The sequence below is a fragment of the Ursus americanus genome, chromosome 21 (assembly GCF_024610735.1).
Source record: "Ursus americanus isolate L20-20 chromosome 21, mUrsAme1.1.p, whole genome shotgun sequence".
NCBI classification, from domain to species: domain Eukaryota; kingdom Metazoa; phylum Chordata; class Mammalia; order Carnivora; family Ursidae; genus Ursus; species Ursus americanus.
The window spans coordinates 33,409,865-33,435,605 of record NC_142147.1 but is presented as its reverse complement, the minus strand read 5'-3'; the positions used below and the strand labels follow the sequence as shown (position 1 = coordinate 33,435,605).

The 25,741-nt window shown below is 47.7% G+C and overlaps 1 protein-coding gene across 1 annotated transcript in view; it reads left to right on the top strand.

Annotated features, from left to right (window-relative positions):
• The window catches only part of LOC123791343 (polycystin-1-like protein 2), an 88,757-nt gene that overhangs the window by 44,167 nt on the left and 18,849 nt on the right, over positions 1-25,741 (top strand). Inside the window, 13 exon segments of the mRNA XM_087870637.1 lie at positions 478-609; positions 3,226-3,448; positions 4,030-4,223; positions 8,267-8,497; positions 10,670-10,771; positions 13,138-13,316; positions 14,991-15,137; positions 17,632-17,831; positions 18,474-18,691; positions 19,407-19,623; positions 23,117-23,345; positions 23,775-23,979; positions 25,233-25,329. Of these exon segments, the coding sequence (XP_087726763.1) occupies positions 478-609; positions 3,226-3,448; positions 4,030-4,223; positions 8,267-8,497; positions 10,670-10,771; positions 13,138-13,316; positions 14,991-15,137; positions 17,632-17,831; positions 18,474-18,691; positions 19,407-19,623; positions 23,117-23,345; positions 23,775-23,979; positions 25,233-25,329 (2,374 nt within the window).

Below are 25,741 nucleotides of genomic sequence, written 5' to 3'. Positions count from 1 at the left end.
AGACTCGAGCCTTCCCACACCCAAATCCATCCTTCTTCCACTGCGTTGTGGAATTTCTCCAGCAGCCCTGGTTGAATTAGTTACTGGAAATAAAGCTTTTCAGACTTCGTTCCAAACTAGGAAATGGCAAACCCAGAGCTCTTTTCACTCCCATCCGATTCTCTGTTCCTTGAGTCCCAACAAAGGCAGACAAGTATGTCTCCCTTGGGGACTTACTGGCTTTGCCAAGAAGAAAGGCTGGGAGGGTTTCACAGTCCAGTAGCCGCACAGCGCTATGGGTCTGAGTGGGTCCTCAGTCCTGGAGGGCAGACACACACTGGCAAGGCCAGAGACCCCTAACAGCGGGATCCCCCACTCACCCCACAGGGCAAGGCCACTTGTCCATCCTATCTTAGGAAACCTTATCATTTGCATTGAGATGCAGTCACCTTCCAGCCTTCGGGGACCTTGGCCAGCACTCCTTGTTCTTGGTTTCAGGTGATAAGCTTCCTAAAGAGCCCCTTCCCAGCCCAGAGTCACTTTGACGTCAGTGGAACTGTTGGTGGCCTCTGTCTGACCAGCCCTAGTGGACATCTCATACCCATGAAGAATCTGTCAGAGAATATCGAGGTAGAAGTTGGGGGTGCTGTCAGAAGTCAGTGTCGCTTCTGTTTTTTTCTTCAACTTGGTTGGGACCAGAAGTTGATTAAAATGGAGAATCACTAAGAATGGGCTTCACCCTATCTTACACATTGTATTTTAACTTAAAACTATAAATGTATATCATTGTCAATCTTTGGGCGTATAATTGAAACATTTCTTTAAATCTGTTGATTGGAATTTTAATCATCTTCATTACATAAACCACTCTTACAATGCAGCCTCTAAAATGTCAGATTTTCTTTAAAATAAAGCAAAAACATAAGCACACCATGATGCAACAGGAGTTTAACATCTTTTGAGATGTTAGTGAGTTTTTTCTAATCTACTAGTTTTCTCATCAATGACCACTAACAATGTTTAACAATTCATCTTTCCTGTGTCTTCTCAAAGCATTCAACTTAAGTTTTTCGGTAGATAATGTTTTTCACACTACTTCTTTGCCACTCTATGCCACTCTGTGGAATATATCATTAAAATCGACCTTTACAAGCACAAGTAAAGAGCTTGGAAAAGCACAAGTAAAGCTCTTGAGAAAGAGCTTGGGGTGCTAGATGTTTGCTAGAGACCCAGCCCTGTGAAGAAGGAAGAAGGACACCAGGATTGGACAGAAGGAGAAGTCAGACTGCAATTTCCAGACTCACAAAGCCCCAGTCAACCCAGAGAGGAGTGCTGTAGAAAGTATTAGCCATCAGGCCTGTATTAATCAGCCTTATTATTTTCTGTATCTTTTGATATTTTGATATCTTAAGTATCTTCCTGGTGAGGAAGAAATTGCCCCTGCCAGGGCCAGCTGATCCTTACAGGTAGCAAAGGGCTTTGCCGGGGCACGCTTTTCATATGCAGACAAACGAATCCCAAGCCCATATCCACAACCAGCCCCTTTATCTGAGTTTCACACACCAAGCCAACATTTTCCCTGTCCTAAACCATCCCAAGGCCATGTTCCAAGTAACCAGAGACCATCCCTAAAGGCCCAACCCTGCCAAAATTATTCAAATGGGCCAATCCTAAAGAATGTACTCTGCCCTGCCTTGCCTTTCCCATGGAGAACGTAATAACAGCCCTGACCTGAGCTTTCCCCTGCACCTGCTCCTGCCCCTTGACCAGGTACTTCCCCTGTGGCTCTGTATGGCATGGTGGTCCCCTCCTCTCAGGAAATGTAAGTAATAAATTCTTCTTTCAATGGCATTGGCCCCTCCATGTCATCACTCAGACACCTCCATAAATTAAAATCCCACAGGTACAAATGAGAAAAGTGTCCCACAGCAGGCCAGTATGTCTGGGCCTCGCACCCTCTCCTCTCCTTGATCACTGGATACAGGTGGCCCCAGGGAGAGTGTGCCTCAGACAACATGGGTCTCTGCAGCCGGGGCAGACCCTTAAGGAACTGACAGTTGGAGCCGGTCTGTTGACCACACTCCCTGTGACTGGGCAGCAGGTCCTTCCTGGAAGGGGAAGCAGGGTGAGCCATTCCTGTGTCTAACACAAAAGACCACCAGGAGTAAACAGTGCACAGTGGGCATCAATCAGTCTATTTTAAAAAGGGAACACAGAGCATCAGTTAATCTGGAAAGCCGATTAAATGGAGAATGATTATGAGAACTTCTAATGTAAAAGTAATAGAATAATAACAGCTGCAAATTTTTTTAGTATTACTATGTATCTGGTACTTGGCTAAATATTTTGTATACAATATCATTTTTAATACCCTCAATGAGTCTATGTGTTCTATTGATGACAAGGAAACTGAGGCTCAGAGTGGTTTGTTAATTGGCCAGAGGTCCCAGAGCCGATAGAGGACAGAGCCGAGATCCCAACAGAGCTCTCTGCCTCTACGGCCTGTGCTCCTAACTTACACTTTACTTGCTTAACACTGTCATCAACATGACCACTAGTTCACACAGCACCTTTGTGCAAATTAGAAGTCTCCCCTCTTTCTGTGCAGATTCAGCCCCAAGCCATAGTACACAGTTTGATGAGCAGGGGAGGTGAACAATAGCACCCCCAAGGATGTCCATATTCTCATCCCTGAGCCCATGGATTTGCCACCTGACATGGCCAAAGGGACTTTGCAGGTGTGATTAGGTTAAGGATCTTGAGATAGAGAGATGATCCTGGATGATCTAGGCAGGCCGAATGTCATCACGGGGCTTACAAGAGGCAGGCAGAGGGAGAGTTAACTATAGATGAGAAAAGGCAGATTTGATGACCAAGGCAAGATGTTGGGGTGATGTCAGGAGGGGCCATGAGCCAAGGCACACGGGTGCCTCCAGAGGCTGGTAAAGGCAAGGAAGGGATTCTTCCCTAGAATCTCCAGACAGCATCAGCTTGCCAACTTTAGCCCTGTGAAACTGATTTTGGACTTCTGGCCTCCAGAACTGTAAGACAGCAAATCTGTGCTGTTGTAAGCCACCAAGTTTGTGGTCATTGGTTAAGCAGCCCCAGGAAACTGATAGAATGAGCACAGCAGAGAGTGGATCTCAGTTCCCCGGGTGCTCCCCCTGCCCTGCTCTGCCCAGCAGCCCTGATGCTTACTGGCATTCCCATCCCTGCACACCTTGATTTGATTGTTTTTGATAACAGATCCTGCTGCCCCGGCTTTCGGAAGGACACAGTGAGCCAACTGTGTTAAACCTGACCAGTCCTGAAGCTGTGTGGGTGAACCTGACTTCAGACGGGGCAGCTCTGGGGATCCAGCTGCACTGGAGACCTGATATCCCACTCATACTCAGCCTGGGCTATGGCTACCACCCCAATGAGACCAGCTATGACGCAAAAGCTCACCTTCCGCCAGTGGCTACTGCAGGTAGTCCAACAACTGGGCCAGCTTCTTGAGCTTCCTGGGGGATGGGGAGAGGAAGACCAACTTAAAACTTGAGAGTCAGAAGCCAAAGAGAAAAAGAAAAACAATTTGCTACATTCAGTGCTGATTTTTTTGGTGTTATTACTACTACTATTCTCATTATTATTTATTTGGCAACATTAAGTGAGTAATTACTACATGCCCTAAAGAAACTGACAAGCACTTATAGAACTAACGTTGTTATAATCCTCATTACAACCCTTGGGATGGATACTATGAACATTTCCTCTTGCCAGATAAGAACAGAGAGGTTAAGTAACTGATACAAAGTCACACAGCCAAGAAGGGGCAGAGTCAGAATTTGAGCCTTCATCTATCTGACTTGGCAGGTGTGCTCTGCACACTGACCTGAGGGTGCCTCCTCTCCTCTGCTCCCAAGTCTCAGGGGGAAGAGGGATTTCCTAGGACATTAGAGAGAACATCAAGTTCAGCTTCCCTCCCAGGTCCCCTTGGTTCCTCTCTTCCATGCTGTTAGCCCCAGTCTCCACAAGGGTTCAGGCTGACCTGGTCCCTTTTTCTTGCAGATGGTCTGTCCACATGGATCCTGAACCCAGAGGACCTGCATTTTGGAGAAGGTGTCTACTATCTGACCGTGGTCCCCGAGTCTGACCTGGAGCTGACCCCTGGCAGGGACCTCACAGTTGGCATTACCACCTTCCTATCCCACTGTGTGTTCTGGGATGAGGTCCGGGGGACTTGGGACAACTCTGGGTGCCAGGTAAGGAGAGGACACAAAAAAGAAGATAGAGCAGCTTCATTGGGTGTGTCCAGCTCATTTAGGGTCACCTTTCAGTGCCTCTGGTGGCTGTTTTGCACCCCTCCACAGCGTCTTTGCCTGTGCTATTCCCTGTGTCTGAAATGCCCCCCTCCCCAGTCTAGTTAACTCCTCCTTCAGACCCTGCCACAAGTGTCGCTTCCTTGAGAAAACTGTTACCCTGGCTAAGTCAGATTTCCCACTGTAGGCTCTCCTGGTACACACATCTGCTCCTTCACAGCACTTAACACAGCACTAAGCCATTTCATATCTACTCAGGAGACCACTGAAATCATGTCTGTTCCCTCGGTGCACTGGGAGCCCCACAAGTCAGGAATAGTGTGCTTTGCTCACCACTGGGAACAAATGACCATTAAACAAATGGACAAATAACTGAGAAGCCCTGCTGACTCTGGGCTGCAAACTCAGGGAACCAAACTCAGAGCTGAGCCCTTTATTCTATGCCAGGTGCTGTGTTGCATGCTTTACCTGCATTACCTCATCAGATCTTCACAATAACCTTTAAGATAGTATGCGTATTCCCATTCTACAGGTGGTAAAACAATGGCTCGGGAAAGTCAACACACTTACCCCAAATCCCTTGCCTAGTAGGTGGGAGAGTTGGGACTCAAACCCAAGTGTGTCTGTCTCTGGAGCTCCAGGCACTGCTTGTTCAGCCCCCAGCCCAGTCTCACCAAGCCCCTGGATGGCACGTGGCTCTATTAATTGCAATCAGATCCCTATCTCAGGTCAGCTCAGCTCCACCCATGACATGTCCAGCCATTGGTTTTGAGGCCATCGGAGGCCATCTCTGGGGCATTGGTGTTCCTCTTTCCCCTTCCATGCCTGTCATATACTGTTCTCTTCCTGGGGACAACCTACCCTGCCTAGAAAACTATTCACCCTTTGATCTTCCACTCTAATGCTAACTTCTTGGGAGCCTCCAGACATTGGGAGTCTCCCTCTGCTGGACTTCCATAGCACTTCACACTGTCCCCGAGAACAGTAACCACCGCAACTAGCTGAAATTTATCACACACCTGTCTCCAACTACTAGAGCATAAATACCTTCTTCCATTTATTCAACAAATACTCACCATGTGCGAGGCAGTGGTGATATAATGGTTAGAAAAACCAGTAAGCTTTCAACCTACCAGGGGGCACAGCCGAGAAGCAAATGGCACACAATCAAATGACAATGGTCACAAGTCGTGTAACAAACCAGGCCCCAGCAGAGCTACGGAAGGGGACTCAGAGCTCCCTTGTCAACTTCTGCCTTGGCATCTGGCCACCACACAGAGGGAGTTCCCCAAGTGTCAGGAAGAAACGGGTGCATTGACATGTCCAAGAGACAGTGTGTTCCCCATGCTCGTAATAAAGGCCTTTGTACTTCATGAACAAGACACTGGGTGTGTTGCGACCTTCCAGGGCCTTTACTCCCAGCAGCTGTCTGACGCCCACACTGCCGGCCTGGGATGCCCTGCAAGGCTGTCCTGAGAGACCTGAGGCTCATAAAGGGGGATGGTACAGCAGCTGGGGGCATGGGCTCTGCCATCAGACAGATTTAGGTCCAATCCCATTTCATCAATACTAGCCAGGTGACCTTGGACAAGTCACTGCACCTCTCTCAGTGTTCCCATCTGCAAATGGGGATAAAGGTTCGCTACCACTTACAGTTGGAGTGGGACCTAGACAAGATTAGGGGGAGAAAGTAGTGTGGTGCTTGGCACACAGTGAGTGCTCAGAATAAAATAATGGCTACGTTGAACAATCTGAACATAGAGAAGACAAAACTACATATAAAAGGGAAATCAAGGAAACAATGGACATGGGATTTGGGTGGCAGCTGGGTGGGGGGAGCATGAGGACAGACTGGGGGAGGACCACTTAGCTAGGTGTAAGTTACTGGAACGTTTCTAGCTTTTGAGTAGATAGGGGGTTCTCAGGTCCTTATTATGTTATTGAAAATAATACACCTTCTAATACATGCATACATGAATGTGGGAGTGTGTCATAGACCAAAAGTTATATGAATCCAATATTGAGTACTTGATGCTCATTATATAGATGAAAATACAGATATAGATATATAGAGATCACTGAGGAACCATAAATAAGTAAATGAGATCATCAAGTTTGGTTGGCAAACCAGCACCAAATTCTCTAAATGGCTGAAGAAAGCTCCAAATCTATGGTCTATAGACCTTCTCAGGGGGTAAAGGCAGAGTTGTCGCTTATATATTTTCTCAAAGAATACTAAAGGTACAATTACTGTCAGGGTATGAGCACATTAACTCCCGGTGTTCGAGACTCTCATGCTGGAAGGGTTGAGAAAGCCCAGGAAGGCAAAGATGTAGGCATAGAAAGTCTGGTCCCTGGGCTCCCAGCACCCACATGGGTTTCTTCTCTGAAACCAGCTCCACCCCCTCTGGGTGTGCCAGGTGTTCCCATAAGCCCCACAGTGATATGCCAAATGCTGACCAGGATTGGGAAACAGAAAAACAATGGAGCAAACACAGAACTAAAATCTGTCAATAAATAGTTCGGGTCATGCACATGTGCAGGGGTCAGCCTTTGCTGAGTGGCCCGTTAAGGAAAAGAGACAAGAGCTACCTGCGGGGGCAGTTTGGGCCCCAGCAGGTTCTTCCTCCTCATGTGCTGAGCAGAGAAGAACTTTCTGCATGCCAGTGTTTTCTGCTCCCTCCCACCTTACCATCTCCTGGTAGATCCTGGAATGAAAAGATGGAGCTGAGTCGTGGGGTTGAATGCAAGCTGCTTTGCCCACCAAACGGCCCTGGTGGGTATTTGCTAGTTGACAGATTTAGGGAAGGCCCTAAGTGTAGGGTGGGAATTAAGAGCACAGATGGAGCTCCCTGCCCTGGCCCATTCCTGTCTCCCCAACCCCAACCTCATTATCCTATATCACAGGGGACTGTGTACCCAAGCTCTATCCACACACCTTGTCCCCCATAGCCTCATCTTGTCACCCTTGTGCCTAGGGGTGGGCACACCAGTGGCCAGCCCACCAGGGAAGAGTGATCCTGAGGAACAGGTCTGCATAGGCCCTAGAAGCAAGGAATTCCAGGTCCAGGTCCCCAGACGAATGTCTAGAAGTGGGAGTCCCAGGGCCAGGACTAGGGTAAGGCACGTGAGGCATCTATAGTGCAAAATTTAAGGAGGGCCTCATTCTTGGGGTCAACTAGGGCCACACCCTAGACACAGCTGGGTGGTATGTGCTGTGGTGGGCATGTCCCCGGGACTCCCTGGCTCCCCATCTTGTACAAATGTGTGCAGCCTGAGGACAGCTACAGTGGCACTGCTCAAAGCATGAGCCTAGGATAGGGGCGCCTGGTACATAGATCTAAGGGGTGAAATTTAGGAAATGCTTTCCTGGTGCTGAGACACCAGCTTAGGATTTAAACACTTGTCCTTCCCATTTCTTTACATGATTCCCCAGTCTCAGTTTTTTGTTTTTTGTGAGATGACGAATCATCCCACTGTGGCCGGGACTGGAGGCCTCCTAGGACACATGACTTTCATGTTGAGAAGAAGGGAAATCCCTGGGAAACTGAGATGACCTGATTACCCCAGACGTCCTCTCAGCACCTAGCCTGTTGCCTGGCCTAGAATTAGCACTCAACATGTATCTGTCCACTGAGTAAGCATCAGGCAGAGAATGTACTGAAATGATACATACCAAAGTTGTGATAATGGCCGCTTATGGAGGGTGGGGGGCGGAGGGGACTTCAACTTCACCCATAATAGTTTTTTAAAAGGATAAAGAAGACTGATAAGATATACAGTTGCCCGCTGAGAATGATGAGTATAAAGATAATTGCTATAGATAATATTCTCAGCATTTTTAAATTGTTAGTTAAATCAAAAAGCTCAAGGGGTTCCTAAAGCTGCTCTCCCCAACGCCCCCTTATGGTGGTGTCCACCTCCCCGGGGCTGGAGGGAGCCAAAGATACGCTGGCATTCCCACCAGGGCCTCTTTGGGGTTGCAGGTGGGGCCACGGACCACCCACTCCCAGACACACTGCCTCTGCAACCACCTCACCTTCTTTGGAAGCACGTTCCTGGTGATGCCCAACAACATTGACGTCTGCCAGACTGCCGAGCTCTTTGCCACCTTCGAGGACAACCCCGTGGTTGTGACCACCGTGGGCTGCCTCTGTGTGGCCTATGTGCTGGTGGTGATCTGGGCGAGGAGGAAGGACACTCAGGATCAGGCCAAGGTGAGGTTGCATGGCCCTTAGGAATGGGAGGAAGGAGCAGGGTGTTCCGTTGCAGGATTCCAGGGGATGGAAACCAGCTGGGGAGCCAAAGGGCTAGCGGCAAATCCAGGTTGTCCCAGGCAAGCCAGCTCCTCAGCTTCATATGTAAAATGGCCTTTCTTATCAAATTGTCAGGATTTAATGCTCCCCCACAGCCCTAGGAAGGTACCATGTTGAGAGTCCCCAAGACCATCCTTAAATTCAGTTATTTGCTAAGGAGGACTCACAGAATATAGAAAAGCTGTTATACTCATGATTATGGTTTATAACAGTGAAGAATGCAGGTTAAAATCAGCAAAGGAGAGATCCAGCAAGAGCTTCCAACTGTACTTTCCCAGTGGACTTGTACGGACAGACTTCATTCTCCTAGCAATGGTGTGTGACAGTACATATGAAGTACTGCCAATAGGGGAAGCTCACCTGAGCCCTGGTGTCCAGGGTTTAATTGGGGGTCAGTTACATACATACGGAGTGCCCATATAACTCAGTTTAGTTACTCAGTCTGCAGCAAACCACCCACCATCACCACCACCATCCAGCGGTCAGACTGATACAGCATGGCCCAAAGCCCTTACTGTAACTCACATTGTTAGCAGAGACTACCTGGTGTGGACCAATGTATTCAAAGGCACTCATCATGCAGGATATTCCGAGGACACAGCGGTTATCTTTCAGGACCTGGCCAAAAGCCAGGTCTTTCTTTGAAATGTGTAGGGTTTGGACAGCCCAGGCCTTCTGAGATCCCCCTTTACTGCACATGTCCTCTATCATCTTACAGAGGAAGAGACCAAAGACCAGAGAGGGCGACTAACTGGTCTACAGCCACCTCCCTGAAGCCAGAATTCAAACCCAGACCTGCCTGATGATAAGACAGGTCTGAGGATAGAAATTAGATCAAACATGGGGCGCCTGGGTAGCGCAGTCGTTAAAGCCTCTGCCTTCGGCTCAGGGCGTGATCCCGGCGTTCTGGGATCGAGCCCCACATCGGGCTCCTCCCCTGGGAGCCTGCTTCTTCCTCTCTCACTTCCCTGCTGTGTTCCCTCTCTCGCTGGCTGTCTCTCTGTCACATAAATAAATAAAATCTAAAAAAAAAAAAAGAAATTAGATCAAACAACAAATTGCCAACAAAAAGTTCTATTTTTCCAATATATGCACCATGTCTGACATTTAGTAAGTGAGCCTTCAATAAAATTTTGTGTCTTGAGCTACAGTGTATCTTGTGCTCATCAACAAATGCAAGGGTGCACTGTCCCAAAGCTCTGAAACATTCTCCATTTCCTGCCCTTCCCCCACACAGCCACACCTCCCAGGATGTTAAGGTGGTATGAAACTTAGTAGTAGTTGCATTTATACTGCTGTCTTCAATTCACCCAAGGAATTAAACATTAATACTTTAAGTGCCTCACCTGTAGGCTAGTTCCCAAAACGCAGACTCTGCCATGCAGTTGCGCATTCAGTGTTTCACAAAGAGTACTTGGGATCAGCCCCTGGAAAGGGAGGGAAGGAGGCAGGATGAGCAGAGAGAGAAACTGAACTAGGAGCTCCAGATATTGCCCTGAGTTGGGTCAAGATGCCCAGGTCTTGATCATGCCCAGACACGACATCAAACTGCCATTGCGTGTCAGCCTCCCCAGGAGGGCACCTGATCTCAACAGAGGTGGCTCTTGCATCCCTAACAATGGGGAGAACATGCCCTCCATTGGCAGGAGATCTGGGAGGCTCATTCATCACAGAGCCCACTGCAGCCTAGAGAGTCTGGCTTTGTTTTGTTTTGCTGCTAAACCACCTTAATGTTCATTCCCTTTAAACTCTCTTGGCGTCCCAATCTGGTCACCAGTGTTAGAAATTCTATATAAACAGAGTTCGTATCATTCACCGGATCAAACACTGAATATTCTCAGCTTAATACCGAGTTCATTTCCAGTCTGACTACTTTGAGTTATATTTAATATTAAATGCATTTTGTTATTTTTTTAAGTTTTTTATTTTACTTGCTCTCACCTGATGAAATGAATAAATAACATACATAATTTTGCTCTCTCCCTTTGTCATGAGTGACCAGCTCATTCTTGGCTGTTGTGCAGTGGATGAACCCACTGAACAGGGCCCTCCCAATGCCATCCTTCTGTCCAGGTGAAGGTCACAGTGCTGGAGGACAACGATCCCTTTGCCCAGTACCACTACCTGGTAACAGTCTACACTGGACACCGGAGAGGGGCAGCTACTTCCTCCAAGGTACGTGACCATACAAGACCCTGGGTTGATCAGTATGTCCCACCCTGCAAAGCACTGGCTGGCCCATTAGTTACCTTAGCACAATGGGTTTAGTGTTATAAGGTGTTTTTTTTTCCTGTTTGTTTTTTAAAGGAAAGAATCTTTTTGCCAAGCAAAACATCCTCCCAAGCCCCAATATTTAAAAAGATAAAGGAGACTAGGTTAAGGGAGAATTGGGGTCTAGCACTGTGCCACTGGTCATCTCCTTTATGCCTACCAAAGAATAACTCAGACAGTTAGTTGGTAACCTGCAGATAAATCTACTCACATATGAAGAACAGTCAGTAAATTGTTATCAATGATTAAAGAGAAAACAGAATTTTTAAGAGAGAAGGGAGAAAGGAAAGAAAGAAAGAAATACCTACCATTTGAAAACAATGAGTCTTGAGTTACATTTTTTTAATTAAGCTTTTTTTAAATTTAATTTTTTTAAAGATTTTATTTTATTTATTTGACAGAGAGAGAGATAGCCAGCGAGAGAGGGAACACAAGCAGGGGGAGTGGGAGAGGAAGAAGCAGGCTCCAGCAGAAGAGCCTGACGTGGGGCTCGATCCCAGAACTCCAGGATCACGCCCTGAGCCAAAGGCAGACGCTTAACAACTGAGCCACCCAGGCGCTCCTTGAGTTACATTTTTTGGTAAACTGATTAGCTGGCATCTAGCTAAGAGGTCAGACTGAGCATCTGTCTTTGAGCAGACTGACTAGAGGTAGTGAAGAAACTATTTCACTCACTTATAAATTCTCTGAGGTTCTTCAGCATTTAGCTGTGGAGCATACAACAGGTTGTCTCTGTAATGTCTCAGCATCCTTAGTTAAGTCTGGCCTGTGCCACATACCTCATCAGAATATACTGTCCTCTGCAGTGCCCTTCAAGGTTCCTTTACTAAAACCGAGGGCTCCTTGGAACACAGTTTGAGAACCATTGGCACTGTCTATACTATCCTGGAGAAAGCTCTATTTTTTAAAAAATGACATTAAGCTTCATTAGAGTGGAGCATTTGTCTACTTTTTACTTTATGAAGCTTATTTTTATTTTAAAAATTGTTTTATTTTGATTTATTGTCTTAGGTCCTCCACCAGCTGTCTAACATAGAGCAAACGCTCAGTAACTACTTGTGGAATAAACATAGGAATTAATCTCATCCATCTAATGAAACATTCGTCTCATTTCTGTTAAACATTTAAGAGTCCACCTTAATAGGAAAGGAGTGAAAACTTGTGACCCACAGGCCAGTTCTCTTTCTGCAGAGTTGCAGTCACATTTCAGTCTGATATTGTCTTAGTCTGGGTATCCAGCAGAGGCCAGGGATGTTGCTAAATATCCTACGATGCATAGGAAAGCCACAAGACCAAGGGATTATTGGGTCCAGAATGTCTATAGTAGAGAAACCCTGCTATGGAAACAGATTCGAGTGCAAGTAGTTGATTTGGGCGGGGGGGGGGGGCGGGGATTCCTAGGACACCTCAGTAGAGAACCAGGAAGCCAACAGGGAAGGGAGGGAACCAATAAAGGGTGCCAATCCGTTAACCTATCTGGGCAGCTGGAGCTAATCCCACGATGGGACTTTGGAAAATAGTAAGCAACATGGGCCTCAAAGTCATCCCCACTGATGGCTGAGGGAGCTGGTTTATTTACCCACCAATCCCATGAGCTATGGGTGAAGGACAGCTTGCAGCACCATTAATTCTCTGGAAGTTCCAGTCTCTGCTCTCACGGCCCAAGAACCCCCAAGAAAGCACTGCAGCTGCTGGCAGTTGTACATGGGTGCAGGGATTGCTGCAGCAGTGAGGCTGAGGGATGTGGGCCGAGCACAGGTGGCAGAACTGTGGCTGTCTGGCTTAGGAAATCAGGAATGCTCATCAGCATCACCTGGATAGCTGCAGAAAAGCAGATTCCTGGGCCCTGTCCCCAGCATTTTTAGTTGGTAGGTCTGGAGTGGGGCCTAGGAATATGTATTTTTGAGATAATGGGCACTCATACATTCATGTCTCAGTGCCAGGCACTCTGGGAGACCCTGGGAATATAATTATTAGGGGGGGACACCAGTTCCTACCCTAGAGCCCTTAGAAATAACTACATGGGAAGTTTAAAAAATTATCAAGAAGTGTTTTATAACTCATGCTGAAGACATAAATGCAGGCAGTGTCACCCTAAATCTTCATACACATGAAAAATAACTCAAGCAGGCCCAAGATGGGAGGAGAGGAGAGAATGAAGGGGCCTTGCAATGTTGGTTCTCGTTGGATTTTGGACACTTCCAATGAAACATGGCCACCAGGGCTTGGTTACCATCTGGAGTTGGCCACTCCTAGTCTCTGGATTTCAGGTGACTGTCACTCTATATGGCCTGGATGGAGAGAGTGAACCCCACCACCTGTCAGACCCTGACATCCCAATTTTTGAACGAGGAGGAGTGGATGTCTTCTTACTCTCTACCCTGTTCCCTCTGGGGGAACTGACAAGTCTGCGGCTGTGGCATGACAACTCAGGGGACCAGCCATCCTGGTAAGTCAGGGGTGGGCACACCCTGAGAACCCACTAATTGCCACGCCAGGGCAGGGCACTACGCAATTGCTACATGGCTGATCCTCACAAGCCTCCGCAAACACATAGAATGGATCCCCATTTCACAGATAGAGACACTGAGGGTTAGAGAGACCCAACCACCCATGAGCCTCAGAGACTGGATCAGTAGCTAGGAGAAGGACTGGAGGTTGTAAGCCTGGGGTCCAGTGCTAGGCCCACGCTTGGCATATGTGCAGCATCAACCTTCATTTAGCCCCCAGTTTCCCATCTGTAAAATGGGGATAGATGCCCATTTTGAAGACAAACCTTTCCCAATAAGAGGAGACTAAATGAGACATTGGGCTGGTTCTTTAGTAGAAGAGGTAAAAACAGCTGCCACTGCTGAGCATTAAGCTAAGCCTTCCTGTTTCTGTGCCTTTTCTCATTAGCTCCTCAAGGACAAGTACTCTCATTCTTGTTTTACAGGTGGGAAAATCTAAGCTCAGGGAAGATAAGTGACTTGCCCAAGGTCACACAGCTGGCAAGCTCAGAGATGAGAATCCACCTGAGGATTCTGTGTGAGGCCAAAACTAGTGACCTAAATGAGTCATTTCCAGCCTGCCCACCTATCAGCAGCTTGCAACTTTAGAAAACAGAGCACTTATACTGCTGTCTTCAATTTACCTAAGGGATTAAACATTACTACTTTAAGTGCTATACAACACTGGTTCCTGGGAAGCAGACCCTGAGATAGAGCTGAGATTGCAGGGTGCCTGGGACCTGCTCCTGGGAAGGGAGAGAAGGAAACAGGATGAGCAGAGGGAGAAGAGCTTCGACGCAGCACAACAGCTTGGTTGACCCCCATGGGAAGCTCTGGAGTGTCCCGAGTTGGGTGGAGATGCCCAGGTCTTGATCACACCCAGGAAACTGCACCCACCAGTCACTGGATGTTGGCCTCCCCAGGAGGGTGTGTGACTCAATGGAAGTGGCTCTTGTGTGCCTGACAGGGCTGTCCTGCTGGAAAGGAGAATGTCTGGAGCTTCCAAACATAGTCATCATTACATAGTAAATGCTCAGTAAAGAGGGACTCTTGATATTATCACTATTTTTTTTGGCTGTAAGGCAACAGGGGAAATGGCTGCTCCTGCATCTGACATTCTAGCAGATCATTTCATTTCTTCCCCAGGTCTCAAAGACCTAAATCAGGTTAGATGATACCCATGAAGTACTGAGTCCAAAATAGATGGCTCAGTCCCTAAGGGTGGAAGCCTGCAAGAAGACCAGCTTTTGTGTGCCTATGTCTACGCCTCCCTGAACACACACAACTTAGACAACTTGGCTTTCCTCACTTCCATCTGGACGCTGGCCCTGGGCTTGCAGCCCTGCACCAGGGTTAATAGTTTCAGAATGTACCCTCTTGCAACATATCTGTGAAAACATGGTGGCCTCCAAGAGCTGGCTTTCCACATTAGCTGAGCTCCCACATGAGGCCAAGTCAGTCCATGATCAGGGCATTTTGGTTAAGGCACCAAGAACAAGGAAGAAAAATACAAACTCTCTTTCCTCAGGAGTTCTTGTTCTAAAACACATGTTTGCAATGATGTTAACCTTTGTGGTATCCAAAGAAGCCTCACCCCCTAACCTTGTCCTCAGAAGTGTGGGTCCCTTCTCCAGGTATGTGAGCCGGGTGCTGGTGCATGACCTGGCTAGGGACCGGAAGTGGCATTTCCTCTGCAACTCGTGGCTGTCCATCGATGTCGGAGACTGTGTCCTTGACAAAGTATTTCCAGTGGCCACAGAACAGGACAGGAAACAATTCAGGTACTTTTTTTTTCTTTGTAAGCAAATGCTGTTTACCTTGTTCTTTCATCCCTAGAGAAGTTGCACCGCAATCCAGTCGAAGCAGAATAAAAGCACGTTTCAGCTATTGGGCCTGGGTAGCTTCAAGCATGTGACATTAATGACCAATCGGTTTTTCCTGTTGGGATTGAGAGGCCCTGGAGGGACATGGACCCTCTGACACAGAATTATCTTTGAGGTGGTGAAGTGGTTGAACAGTTATCCATATTTCCTTACACATGTCATAGAACAATATATTTTATATGAATGAACAGACTGGTTTGAATTGCATGTCTGGCCATCTGGGGCTCCTTCTTCAAGCAGTTTTACCCTAGATGGGTGTTTCAGCATGTGTGTCCTTTGGCTTTCCTTCCTTCCTTCCTTCCTTCCACATCTGGTCAAACATATAAAAGCAGGTACAAATGTACACATACACGCTCATGAGCACACACAACACCACAGACTGTTGTGTATTTTATATCTTTTAAAATGGCATTACTCTAAATATGCCACCTTATTTCTTTGATGACAGACCATGAACATCCTTCCAGGACAGTATGTTTTGGTCAAACTTTTCCTTATTGGCTGCATAATATTCCACGGACTGGATGTCCCACAATTAATTAAACCATTCTCCCATCAATGGACATTTAGACTGTTCTCAACCAATATTAAAAAATCAAGAGATTACGCAAAAATTTGGCACGTATGAAGGCGCTGGGCCAGTGTTCCTTCCTGACACCAATCTGCTGGAGCGGACTACTGGCTTTCTTCTTTGAAGGGCCATGTGTTCTCCATTTTGTCACAATCCTCACCAATCCCTAGTACCTTACTCCCAACCCACTTCATTTAACTTATTTACATCTATCTGGGTCCCTTTAAGCATTTGAGTTTGTGAGCTCTACTTCAAATGGCTTCTGAGTTAGGTTCAAAACAAAGTCTATTTCTAGTGCATTTACTGAAAGGTGACTTTTCCTCCTAGCTGCCATTGGGAACAGCTCAGTCTGCAAAGGGAAAAAGTCTGAGTCAGAGAGACTTGGACCCGAGGACAGGCAGAACACTGATGTGGGCATACAGCACACAGTTCCACATGCTTGCTTCTGACTTGCTGCATACCATTGCAAAAGTCAGCTCACCTCTCCAGGCCTCAGCTTCTACTTCTGAAAAATGAGTCATTCAGTCAGCTTCCCCCAAGAGGACCTGTGCAGCTCCTGTGAAATGATGTGGGTAGCATACTTAGCACAGTGAGGGCCTCATAGTAAGTGCTCCATTACAGGAGCAGATATGATCCTCCCAATGCATCAAGCTTGTGATGCCTGGAAACTAGACAAGGAGCTGCCTGAAGGCAGGGCCATGTCATTCCCCCATGAATCCTGGTGCCCAGCAGAACACCTGGCACATAGCACCAGGCTCACCAAATATTTGTGGAACTGTCAATAGAACAATGAGTAGAACAATCACGTGGAAAACCACTGTTGCTGGCAACTGACCTCTCTCCTTACGCGCCTCTACTCCAGGCCACTCCCACAGCACAGAATGATGGTCAAAGTACCGTACAACCCTGAGGGGTGCTGGCATTAGCCACCAGAACAGGTGCCAGCTGGGAATATCAGTTCCGCACACTCTCAGGAGAATCTGGGCCCCTGTGGAAGTCCTGTGGTTAGACTAAATTCTAGACTAACTAAATTTTAGTCTAAATTCTAGACTAACACATATGCCTAAGGAGAATATGGTGCCATTTTCAGAAACCCTGTCTTGCAATTTTTATTCTCTCAAACTGACTTTGAAATTAGAGCCTGGGATTTTTTTTTTTTTTAAGATTATTTATTTATTTATTTGACAGAGATAGAGACAGCCAACGAGAGAGGGAACACAAGCAGGGGGAGTGGGAGAGGAAGAAGCAGGCTCATAGCAGAGGAGCCTGATGTGGGGCTCAATCCCATAACGCCGGGATCACGCCCTGAGCCGAAGGCAGACGCTTAACCGCTGTGCCACCCAGGCGCCCCAGAGCCTGGGATTTTTAACCTGTATCCTCTAATGCACTAATTATAATAAACCTAATAATAAATTTATATGATTATATTAAAATTATAACAAAAATAATAATTGCCAATACTGATGAACACTCACATATATGCCAGCTACTTTGCCAAATGCTTTACAAAAATCATCACTTAATCCTTTCAACAATCCCATGAGGCAGGTTCTGTTAGAACCCCCATTTTACAGACGAGTAAACTGATGTGCAGAGGGTAAAGTAACTCGCCTGAAAACACACAGCGGGTAGGAGGACCACCTAGTGATTCCAACCCACTCTGTTCAGAACCCCCATCATTAACTCTAAGTGATGCTAAGATGCTGTATGTCTTCCACATGAGAGAAGATAGAATATAAATCTTAGAAACAAACTCTTCCCTCTCATCCCAAGAGACCAGCCTTCTCCCATTCCTACCCCTCTCTCCCTGCCTTCTCACAGCCACCTGTTTTTCATGAAGACCTCCACGGGCTTCCAGGATGGACACATCTGGTACTCCATCTTCAGCTGCTCAGCTCGGAGCAACTTCACCCGTGTCCAGAGGGTGTCCTGCTGCTTCTCCCTGCTCCTCTGCACCATGCTGACCAGCATCATGTTCTGGGGTGTTCCCAAGGACCCAGCTGAGCAAAAGATGGACTTGGGTAACTCCCAATGTCATGACAGTCAGAGCTAGTGGCTGGTGGGTGCCACACAATTCCAGAGGTCCCAAAACCACCCTCAGGTTCAAGAATTCTCTAGAACTCCTCACAGAAGTCAGAAACATCATTACACTCATTACAGATTAAAATCAGGAAAGAGGCACATGGCACAGGGTCTAGGAGAGACCAGGGTAGAACTTCCAGTTGTGTTCTCCCAGGGGCGCTGTGACAATGCTCACTCCTCCCAAAAATGATGTGTGACAACACACATGGAGTATTGCCAACCAGGGACACTCACTGGAGCCCTGGTGTCCAGAGTTTTTATTGGAGCTTGCTCACATAGACATGGCTGACCCCCACATGGCTGACCTTAGCCTCCAGTCCCTCCAGAGTCTAAGGTGATACTGTGTGGCCAAGACTCACACCATAAATCATTGTTAACATAGACTATATAATGTGCCCAAGACCTCAGGTAAACAAAGGTGTACCTACAAGACAGAACATTCTAAGAGCTTAGAGGTCACCTCCCAGGAGCCACTCAAGGGCCAGACACCTCTTTGAGCAAGGTTAATACTTACTGCACAGCCATCTTCTGGAAGTGGTGGAGGAGACTCCACCATTAACCCTTTTCCTCCTCTGTCCCAGGTAAAATTGAATTCACTTGGCAGGAAGTGATGATTGGACTGGAGAGCTCTCTCCTCATGTTCCCCATCAATCTCCTGATTGTTCAGATCTTTCGAAACACCCGTCCTCGAGTCACTAAGGAGCAGAACACTGGGAAATGGGACAGGGGCTCCCCTAGCCTGGCCTCCTCACTGCAGCCCCTAGACGATGGCCTTCTGACACTTGAAGTGGTGACCAAGGCATGTCTTCAACCTTGGCGGTGTGGGGGTTCTCTGGCCTGGGCAGAAATGGCGGGGGGAGTACTGTGGCTTGAGGCCTGACAACTCCATGATGTCTGACAGCATCAGTCACCAAGATTCATCAACGACACACACGTGTGTGTGTATACATACACACACGCATGCATGTTCAGTTGTGTACACAAGTGCACACATGTATACACATTGTGCAGGTGTGTGTGTATATGTGCACACACCTATAGACACATGCACATGCACATACATAATACAAAGGCATACAAAAACATATATACCTTTGTACACCTGTACATATACACACGTACATATGCACACACTCCTACCATACACACACATACACACACACACACACACACATACTTTTTGGGTACCTAGTGTGTACAAAATTTTACACCTTTATCATAGATCACAGCTGGAAACCCAGAGAAGGGACTCCCTCTGCATTCATGCACTGCCTACATGACACACTTTGAGAAATACAGCCTGGAATGCATCAGTTCAAATCCTAGAAGAGGAATTTTATAGGTGACAAAACGGAAGCTCAGGGTGATCCAACATCATGTCTCAGTGGGCAAATCTGGGATTCAAACCCAGACTGCCAAGCCCCGGGGTGAATGCTCTTGACCATGATGCTGCCCACCACCCCCCCTTACCTTTAGCTCACGTTCCCCAACCTGGGCCTTACCCAACCTTGCAGGATATGTGGAGACTCGTCAGCTCCCTGTTTAAAGCTCTGAAGGTGCCATCACCTGCCTCTGGCTGGGACTCAGCAACCCTAATGGACATCAATCAACTGCTGGCCTTGGTGGAAGAAGTCATCTGTCTGCAGAACATGGCAGGGCCGGAGTTCTGGGAGGAAGCCAAACAGAGAAAGGACAATTTAATGCTCCCTCTTGGGTCTCTACGAGTGAAAGGTAAGTCCTGATGTTTCTGAGCCGACAAAGGGGGCATGTCTGGACCAGGTGGAGACAGGACTTAGGGCCAGGTCTGTATCACTAGGGAGTGAAGAAGTCCTACGGAGTCTCCCTCACCGACCTCCACTGCAACCACTCGCCATCACCTCCCTCTCTCTGCACACAGGCAACCCGCTCTCTTCACAACACCAAGCTGCCTTCCCACTAAAGACCTTCTCACCTCCTTTCATCTAGAATGTTCTTTCTCCTCTCCCCTCTTAGCTAATTCCTAATCAGGCTTTAGTCTTGTTTTAAGCACTCCTTCCTCATGGGAGCAACCCCACCCCCCAGGCCACAATAGGATCTCCAGCCACATACTCTTCAGCCCCTAAGCATCTCTTGCATTGCTTTTATACTGCCTGCTGCCAAATCATGACTTGTGTGAAGAGCTGTTGAAAGTCTGCAACCAACCTTGCTGGACCTTGAGCTCTCTGTGAGGTCAGAGCCATCTGACAGTCCTGTCTCCACCATTTCCCTTGTGCCTGGCCCCATGCAACACATAGAAAGCACGCAACAAACATGCATGGGATGATGTCCACATAGATCATTATGGAAAGCACAAAGCAAAAAGGCATGATGTCCTTTCATTTATGGTAAGGAGAGCATTGGCCATTAATGGGCTGTGTGATCTTGGACAGGTTACTTCCAATTCTCTGTGCCTCAGTTCTTTTTCTGTAAAGCGTTGGGGGATGCAAAGTCAAACCAGATCCATTTCCAAATGTGAGGGGCAGGATACAAGATGATGGACAAGGCAGTAAAAAACATTAAAGAACACTGAGTCGCAGAGTGAAAAAGTCACTCCTCCAATCTTTCTAGGAGCAAATCTCAGTTTGGTACTAGTGTGTCTTTAACACCTTTTTAACACTTGTTCTGTTTGGCAGAGAGATCTTAAACTCCTTTTGAAACAGTATTCAGCTAGAATTTGGTAACATTATTTCATTTTTTATTGAGTTCTACATTTGGCACATTATTCTGGCTTGGACTAGTCTCTCTGATTCCCCTCCTGCCCCTTTCCTGTCCATCTTCTACCTACATCAATGCCACCAGTGTTCAGACCAGGCTGTCCAATGGAACTGCCCACAGTGCTGGAAATGTTCTGTATCTGTGTCATCTACTATGACAGCCACTGGCCCCATGTAGCTACTGAGCACTTGAAATGTGGCTGGTATGACTGAAACACTGCATTTCTTATCTTAATTTCCATCAATTAATGGGTCCAGCGGCTGTCACACTGGCCGGTGTGGGTAAAGAATGCTGCCATTTTTAATACGTAAGGCTGAGCACTGTCTGAACCTTGTTTAGACTACAGACATGGAGTCTACAGAATGGGGAATTTGAATTCATAAACCTTGGCCCCACCTCTGATATAGTGAATTACATTTCTGGGGCTGAGGCTGGGATCTGCAGTTTTAACCAGTCACTCAGGTGACTTTCAAGAACACTGAATGTTGAGAGTCAGTGCCCTCAAGACAAGATCCCATGTCCTCATTGGCCAGACTCATGCTGACCCCGTGGTCAGCCCCACCTTGAGCCCCATGCTCCAGCCACACTGGAGGATTTGTCCTAGAGAGTTGGGTTTGGGCTGCCCATGAAGGCCGTCCTGCAGGAGCTCTGCTGATGCCTGCACTGGACACCTGGCCTTGAGTTTGGGGGTTTTGGTGTTCATAGCAGAGGCCTTAGAACATGGACTGTTGAATCAGCCAGGCCCTGGGGCTCTCCCAGCTTCAACAGTAGCTGTGCAACTTTGGACAGGTTGCTCAGACCATGACTTAGCTTCCTCCCCTGTAAAATGGGAGTATTGATCCACTTTGCCTCTTGGCTCATTCCAAGGACTGAATGAGGTCATAAGACACATGAAACCTTAGACCCAGCCTGATACAAAGCAGGTATTCAGTAAGTGGTGTTACAATTGATCTGGAGTGATGGTATCTTCCAGAAACATTGCCAGAGGGCTTGCAATAGGAAGGCTGTTGATGTCAGAACCTGCAGCTGTGGCTACAGCAAAGAGGGTGAAGGAGGCGGCCTGAGTCAGAGGGAGGCAGAGCTGATGTCCCAGACCTTAAGTGTCATCGAGCCCAAGCCCAGCTGCACCCTTCTCCACACTGCTGGTTACCTTCCCAGTCATTTACTTCTCACTGGTGACTGCGGAGGGGCCATGGGGCCAGGGTGCTCTCTCCCGCCACCTCCCATATCTGGCTTCACGTTCCTCTTGCAAAGACAAACACCAGTCCGGTCAACCTGGGCCCTTACTGCTCTGGGAGAAGATGTCCTGGGGTGCCAGTCACCCAGCTCAGGGTCAGAGTCCCAGGCCTGGTTCTGCCTGGAGAGGCCAAGACCAAGCTTCCCCTAGAAGGTATGGGGAATAGTGGAAATGTTCAAGTTTATTTTTTTCTTGCCATGAGTAATTTAAAACAATACCTTTGTTTCTTTTAAAACTTTTTAGGAAGCTGAAATTTGAACAAACCAACTATAGGAAAACACTCATGAGATGATTGGGGGAAAACCTGACCACTCGCTGGGTATTTCATGCTATTAAGGGATTATTGTTACTCATTTTAAAGGTTGATAATGACATCATGGTTTTATTTTTAAAAAGAATCCCTATCTTCTGTAGAAGCATATTAAAATTAAAATACTTAGTGACATGACCTCGGCCTTGGAATTTCTTTCAAAATTATCCACGTGGAGAGTGGGCTAGGTGCCAAGGAAACCCGACTGGCCACGAGTTCATGATTTTTAGTAGTGGGTGTGTGCAGGTTCATCTCATTACTCTACTTTTCTAGTTTAACATTTTTCATAATAAAAATAAGTTGAAAACAAAAGACTAAGACTAACAGTATCTTTGGCACCAGGAAATCTTGTATATTTTAAAATATTTGCTGGGATGCCTGGATGGCTCAGAAGGTTAAGCGTCTGCCTTCGACTCAGGTCATAATCCCAGGGTCCTGGGAGTCCCACATTGGGCTCGTTGCTCAGCAGGGAGCCTGCTTCTCCCTTTGCCTGGCGCTCCCCCTACATGTGCGCGCTCTCTCTCTGACAAATAAGTAATAAAAATCTTTAAAATAATATTTGCTGATGAGATAATACCATGTCTCAGATTTGCTTTAAGGTATTCCAGAAAAAGAAGGAAGTGGAGGGAGTGGGCAGAGACAAACAAGATCAGCCAAAGGCTGGTGCTTGTGGCAGCAGGTGGTAGCTATTTATTCTGTTCTCTTTGTCAATGTGTGAGGAAATTTTGAGAGTGCCCTTGATAAAAGGTTAAAGAGGAACATATGAATCCTAACTGGCCATGGGAGCCTGATACCTTTCCCCATCTTTCTGAGCCTGGATCTCTCATGGCATGGCACATAGTAAGTGCTCGATACAAGAGAGCTGTTACTAACACTGTTTTTACGGCAGGCAGTCTGCTCCGTCATTCGGCGTCAGCTGATGCTCTCTCTCCCTTGTCCTCCAGAACAAATGAGATGCCTGATGCCAGAGGTGGGCCCAAGTGACCCGCAGAAGGACAATGCCTACAAGCAGTGTCTCTACCTTCAGCTGGAGCACATGGAGCAAGAGCTTCAGCTGGTGGGGCCCTGTGGCTTCCCCCAGAGCCAGAATCACGCCCAGGCCCTCAGCCAGCTACAGATGCTGAAGGGCTGCCTGGGGGGACAGCTGGGCACCCCACCCCCAGCATACACCAGGTAATCCCCTCCCCTGGGTGCTGAGTGGGCACCTGCTCCCCTGCAGAGAGAGTGTATCCCAGGCCACCTTGAAAGGATGTTCACCCAGATCACATGCATGATATGAATAATACCGTATTTCCTCAATTCTAAAGATCCTTTTAATTGTGAGATAGGCCAACAATTTACAGGAACTTATGCTTCAGAAAAAACAAACAAACAAACAACCACCACCAAGTCATTAAATGTGCCCTTTGAGGTGGGTACCAGATACAAAGGTGGGTACAAGATGCCAGATAGCATACAGAATAGCCCTTTGTGGTGGGTATGAGATACAGGGTTCGAGAGGTCAAGGAGCTTGGCCACAGTTATGCATCTGGTGGGGGTGAAGTAGGATTTGAACTTGAGCCTGGCGGGTGCCACTCTGATCACACCCACCCTGCATTTCAGCTTCCCGATGATCAGCAAGCGCCCTCGAGGCCTGCCCTGGTGGTGCGCCCTGGTGGGCTGGCTCCTGGTGGCGGCCACCAGCAGCGTGGCGGCCTTCTTCACCATGCTCTACGGCCTGCACTATGGACGGGCCAGCTCCCTCAAGTGGCTCATCTCCATGGCCGTCTCCTTCGTGGAGAGCGTGTTTGTCACCCAGCCCCTGAAGGTCAGGCTGCCCTGGACCCCTCTGTCCACGCTTTCCCTCCTGCCAGTTGCCCTGTCCTTAGGCTCAGTCGTTCCTTTGTCTATTCATTACAAACCTACACAGCACCTTGTCGGTGAGGTGGTGCTGGTGCCGGGTGGGGGATTATAATGAACTGACTCACCATGATAATCCAAGTTCTGGGACAGGGGCTCTGGGACAGAGACTCTATGCCAGGCCGAGTGGCTTACCAGGATGTGACAAATCAGCATCAGAGCCACCCTCAGGAGGGTCCTCACCTCTGTTCTATAAATGACAGCCTGAGGTTAGGAAGGTAAGGTCACAAACATCTTGCCCTAGGTCACATGTATAAATATGAATAATACCACATTTCCTCAATTCTAAAGATCCTTTTAATTGTGAGACAGGCCAGAAATTTACAGGAATTTTACCTTCAGAAAAAACAAAACAAAAACACGACGTCATTAAACCTATGCATCATTTGCAAGATGCACTCCTATTTCTGAAATGTAAAGTTACTGTCAGAGTTGGAGAAATACTGAGCCCCATCCTGGAGCTTGGAGCCACAGCTCCCCCTGGAAGGAGTTAAGTGGTAGGAATACACTGTGTGTGTTTTGGGGTGGGGTGGGGGTATTACAGAAAGGAAAGGACATTTACTGTGAATCTTTACGCCTATGAGACTCTCCAAATCCCTAACCCCCATTTTACCTAATAGTCCCCAGTTCTGCTCTGAATAACCTTTATCAGAAGATTTAAACAACTCCCGACATCTCTTCCAGTCTAGTCTGAGAACAGTGAGAATGGAGTCATGAGCCATTTTGTTCCCAACCAAATCCCAGAATCCTACTAATCTTGTACCCTGCAGGTGCAGAGGTGAAGGCATAAATGGGATGAATTACTTAATACAGGAAGAAAAGGGGAGGGACGGAGGGAGGAAGGAGATGTAATTCAGCACTAGAGGTAGTATAAGAGATAAGAGGGAGCTCTATCAACAGGGGAGCGCAGGTGGGAAAGCTCTGGTATGAGAAGCAGGATGAGCTCAGGCTTCACAGTATCTGCTTGGTGGCCAGGTGCCCTGGCCCTCTCCCTTCACAGCCATGTCCCCTCTTGCAACAGGATGGCCTGGTTCCCACCTGACTTCCTCAGAGCATGGCTTGGTGCCTAGGACACAGATGTGGCCTTGATCCTGACCCCTCTCAGATCAGGAGTTGATAGTTTTCAACCCAGGCCTGCGGTTCACAGTGGGTCTTTTCCAGGTGCTGGGCTTTGCTGCCTTCTTTGCACTGGTCTTGAAGAGAGTGGAGGATGAGGAGGAGCCTGTGGCCTCCCTCCCGGGACATCTGCCCGGCCCAGGTAATGGTGCATAGGCAGAGGCAGGGGCCTGGAAACCGATGAAGCTGAGAGAGCCCTACAGAGCCCACCTGCTGATCTTCTTGCCCCATCATTCCTTCACCCCTGATTGGGGAAGCACCCCCAAACCATCCGAAACCTAATGACTCCTTCACTGTCTCTAGAGCAACCTTGTTCCCTCTCTACCGCCAGCCTTTCTCTCTGGCACCCAAGCACAACCCCTTGGCCAGAAGAGGCCCTCGGGCGCTGCGCTCTGCATGGCTGTCATTCTCTGTGTAATCCCAAGCAAGCAGCTTTCTCCTCCTAGGCTCGGGACCCTGGTCTTTAGAATGAAAACCAAAACAGAACATGCTTGCACATGGGCTGCAGAGAGTTCCAGGATAAGGGTCTGCGAACCACAGCCACAAGGCCAAAT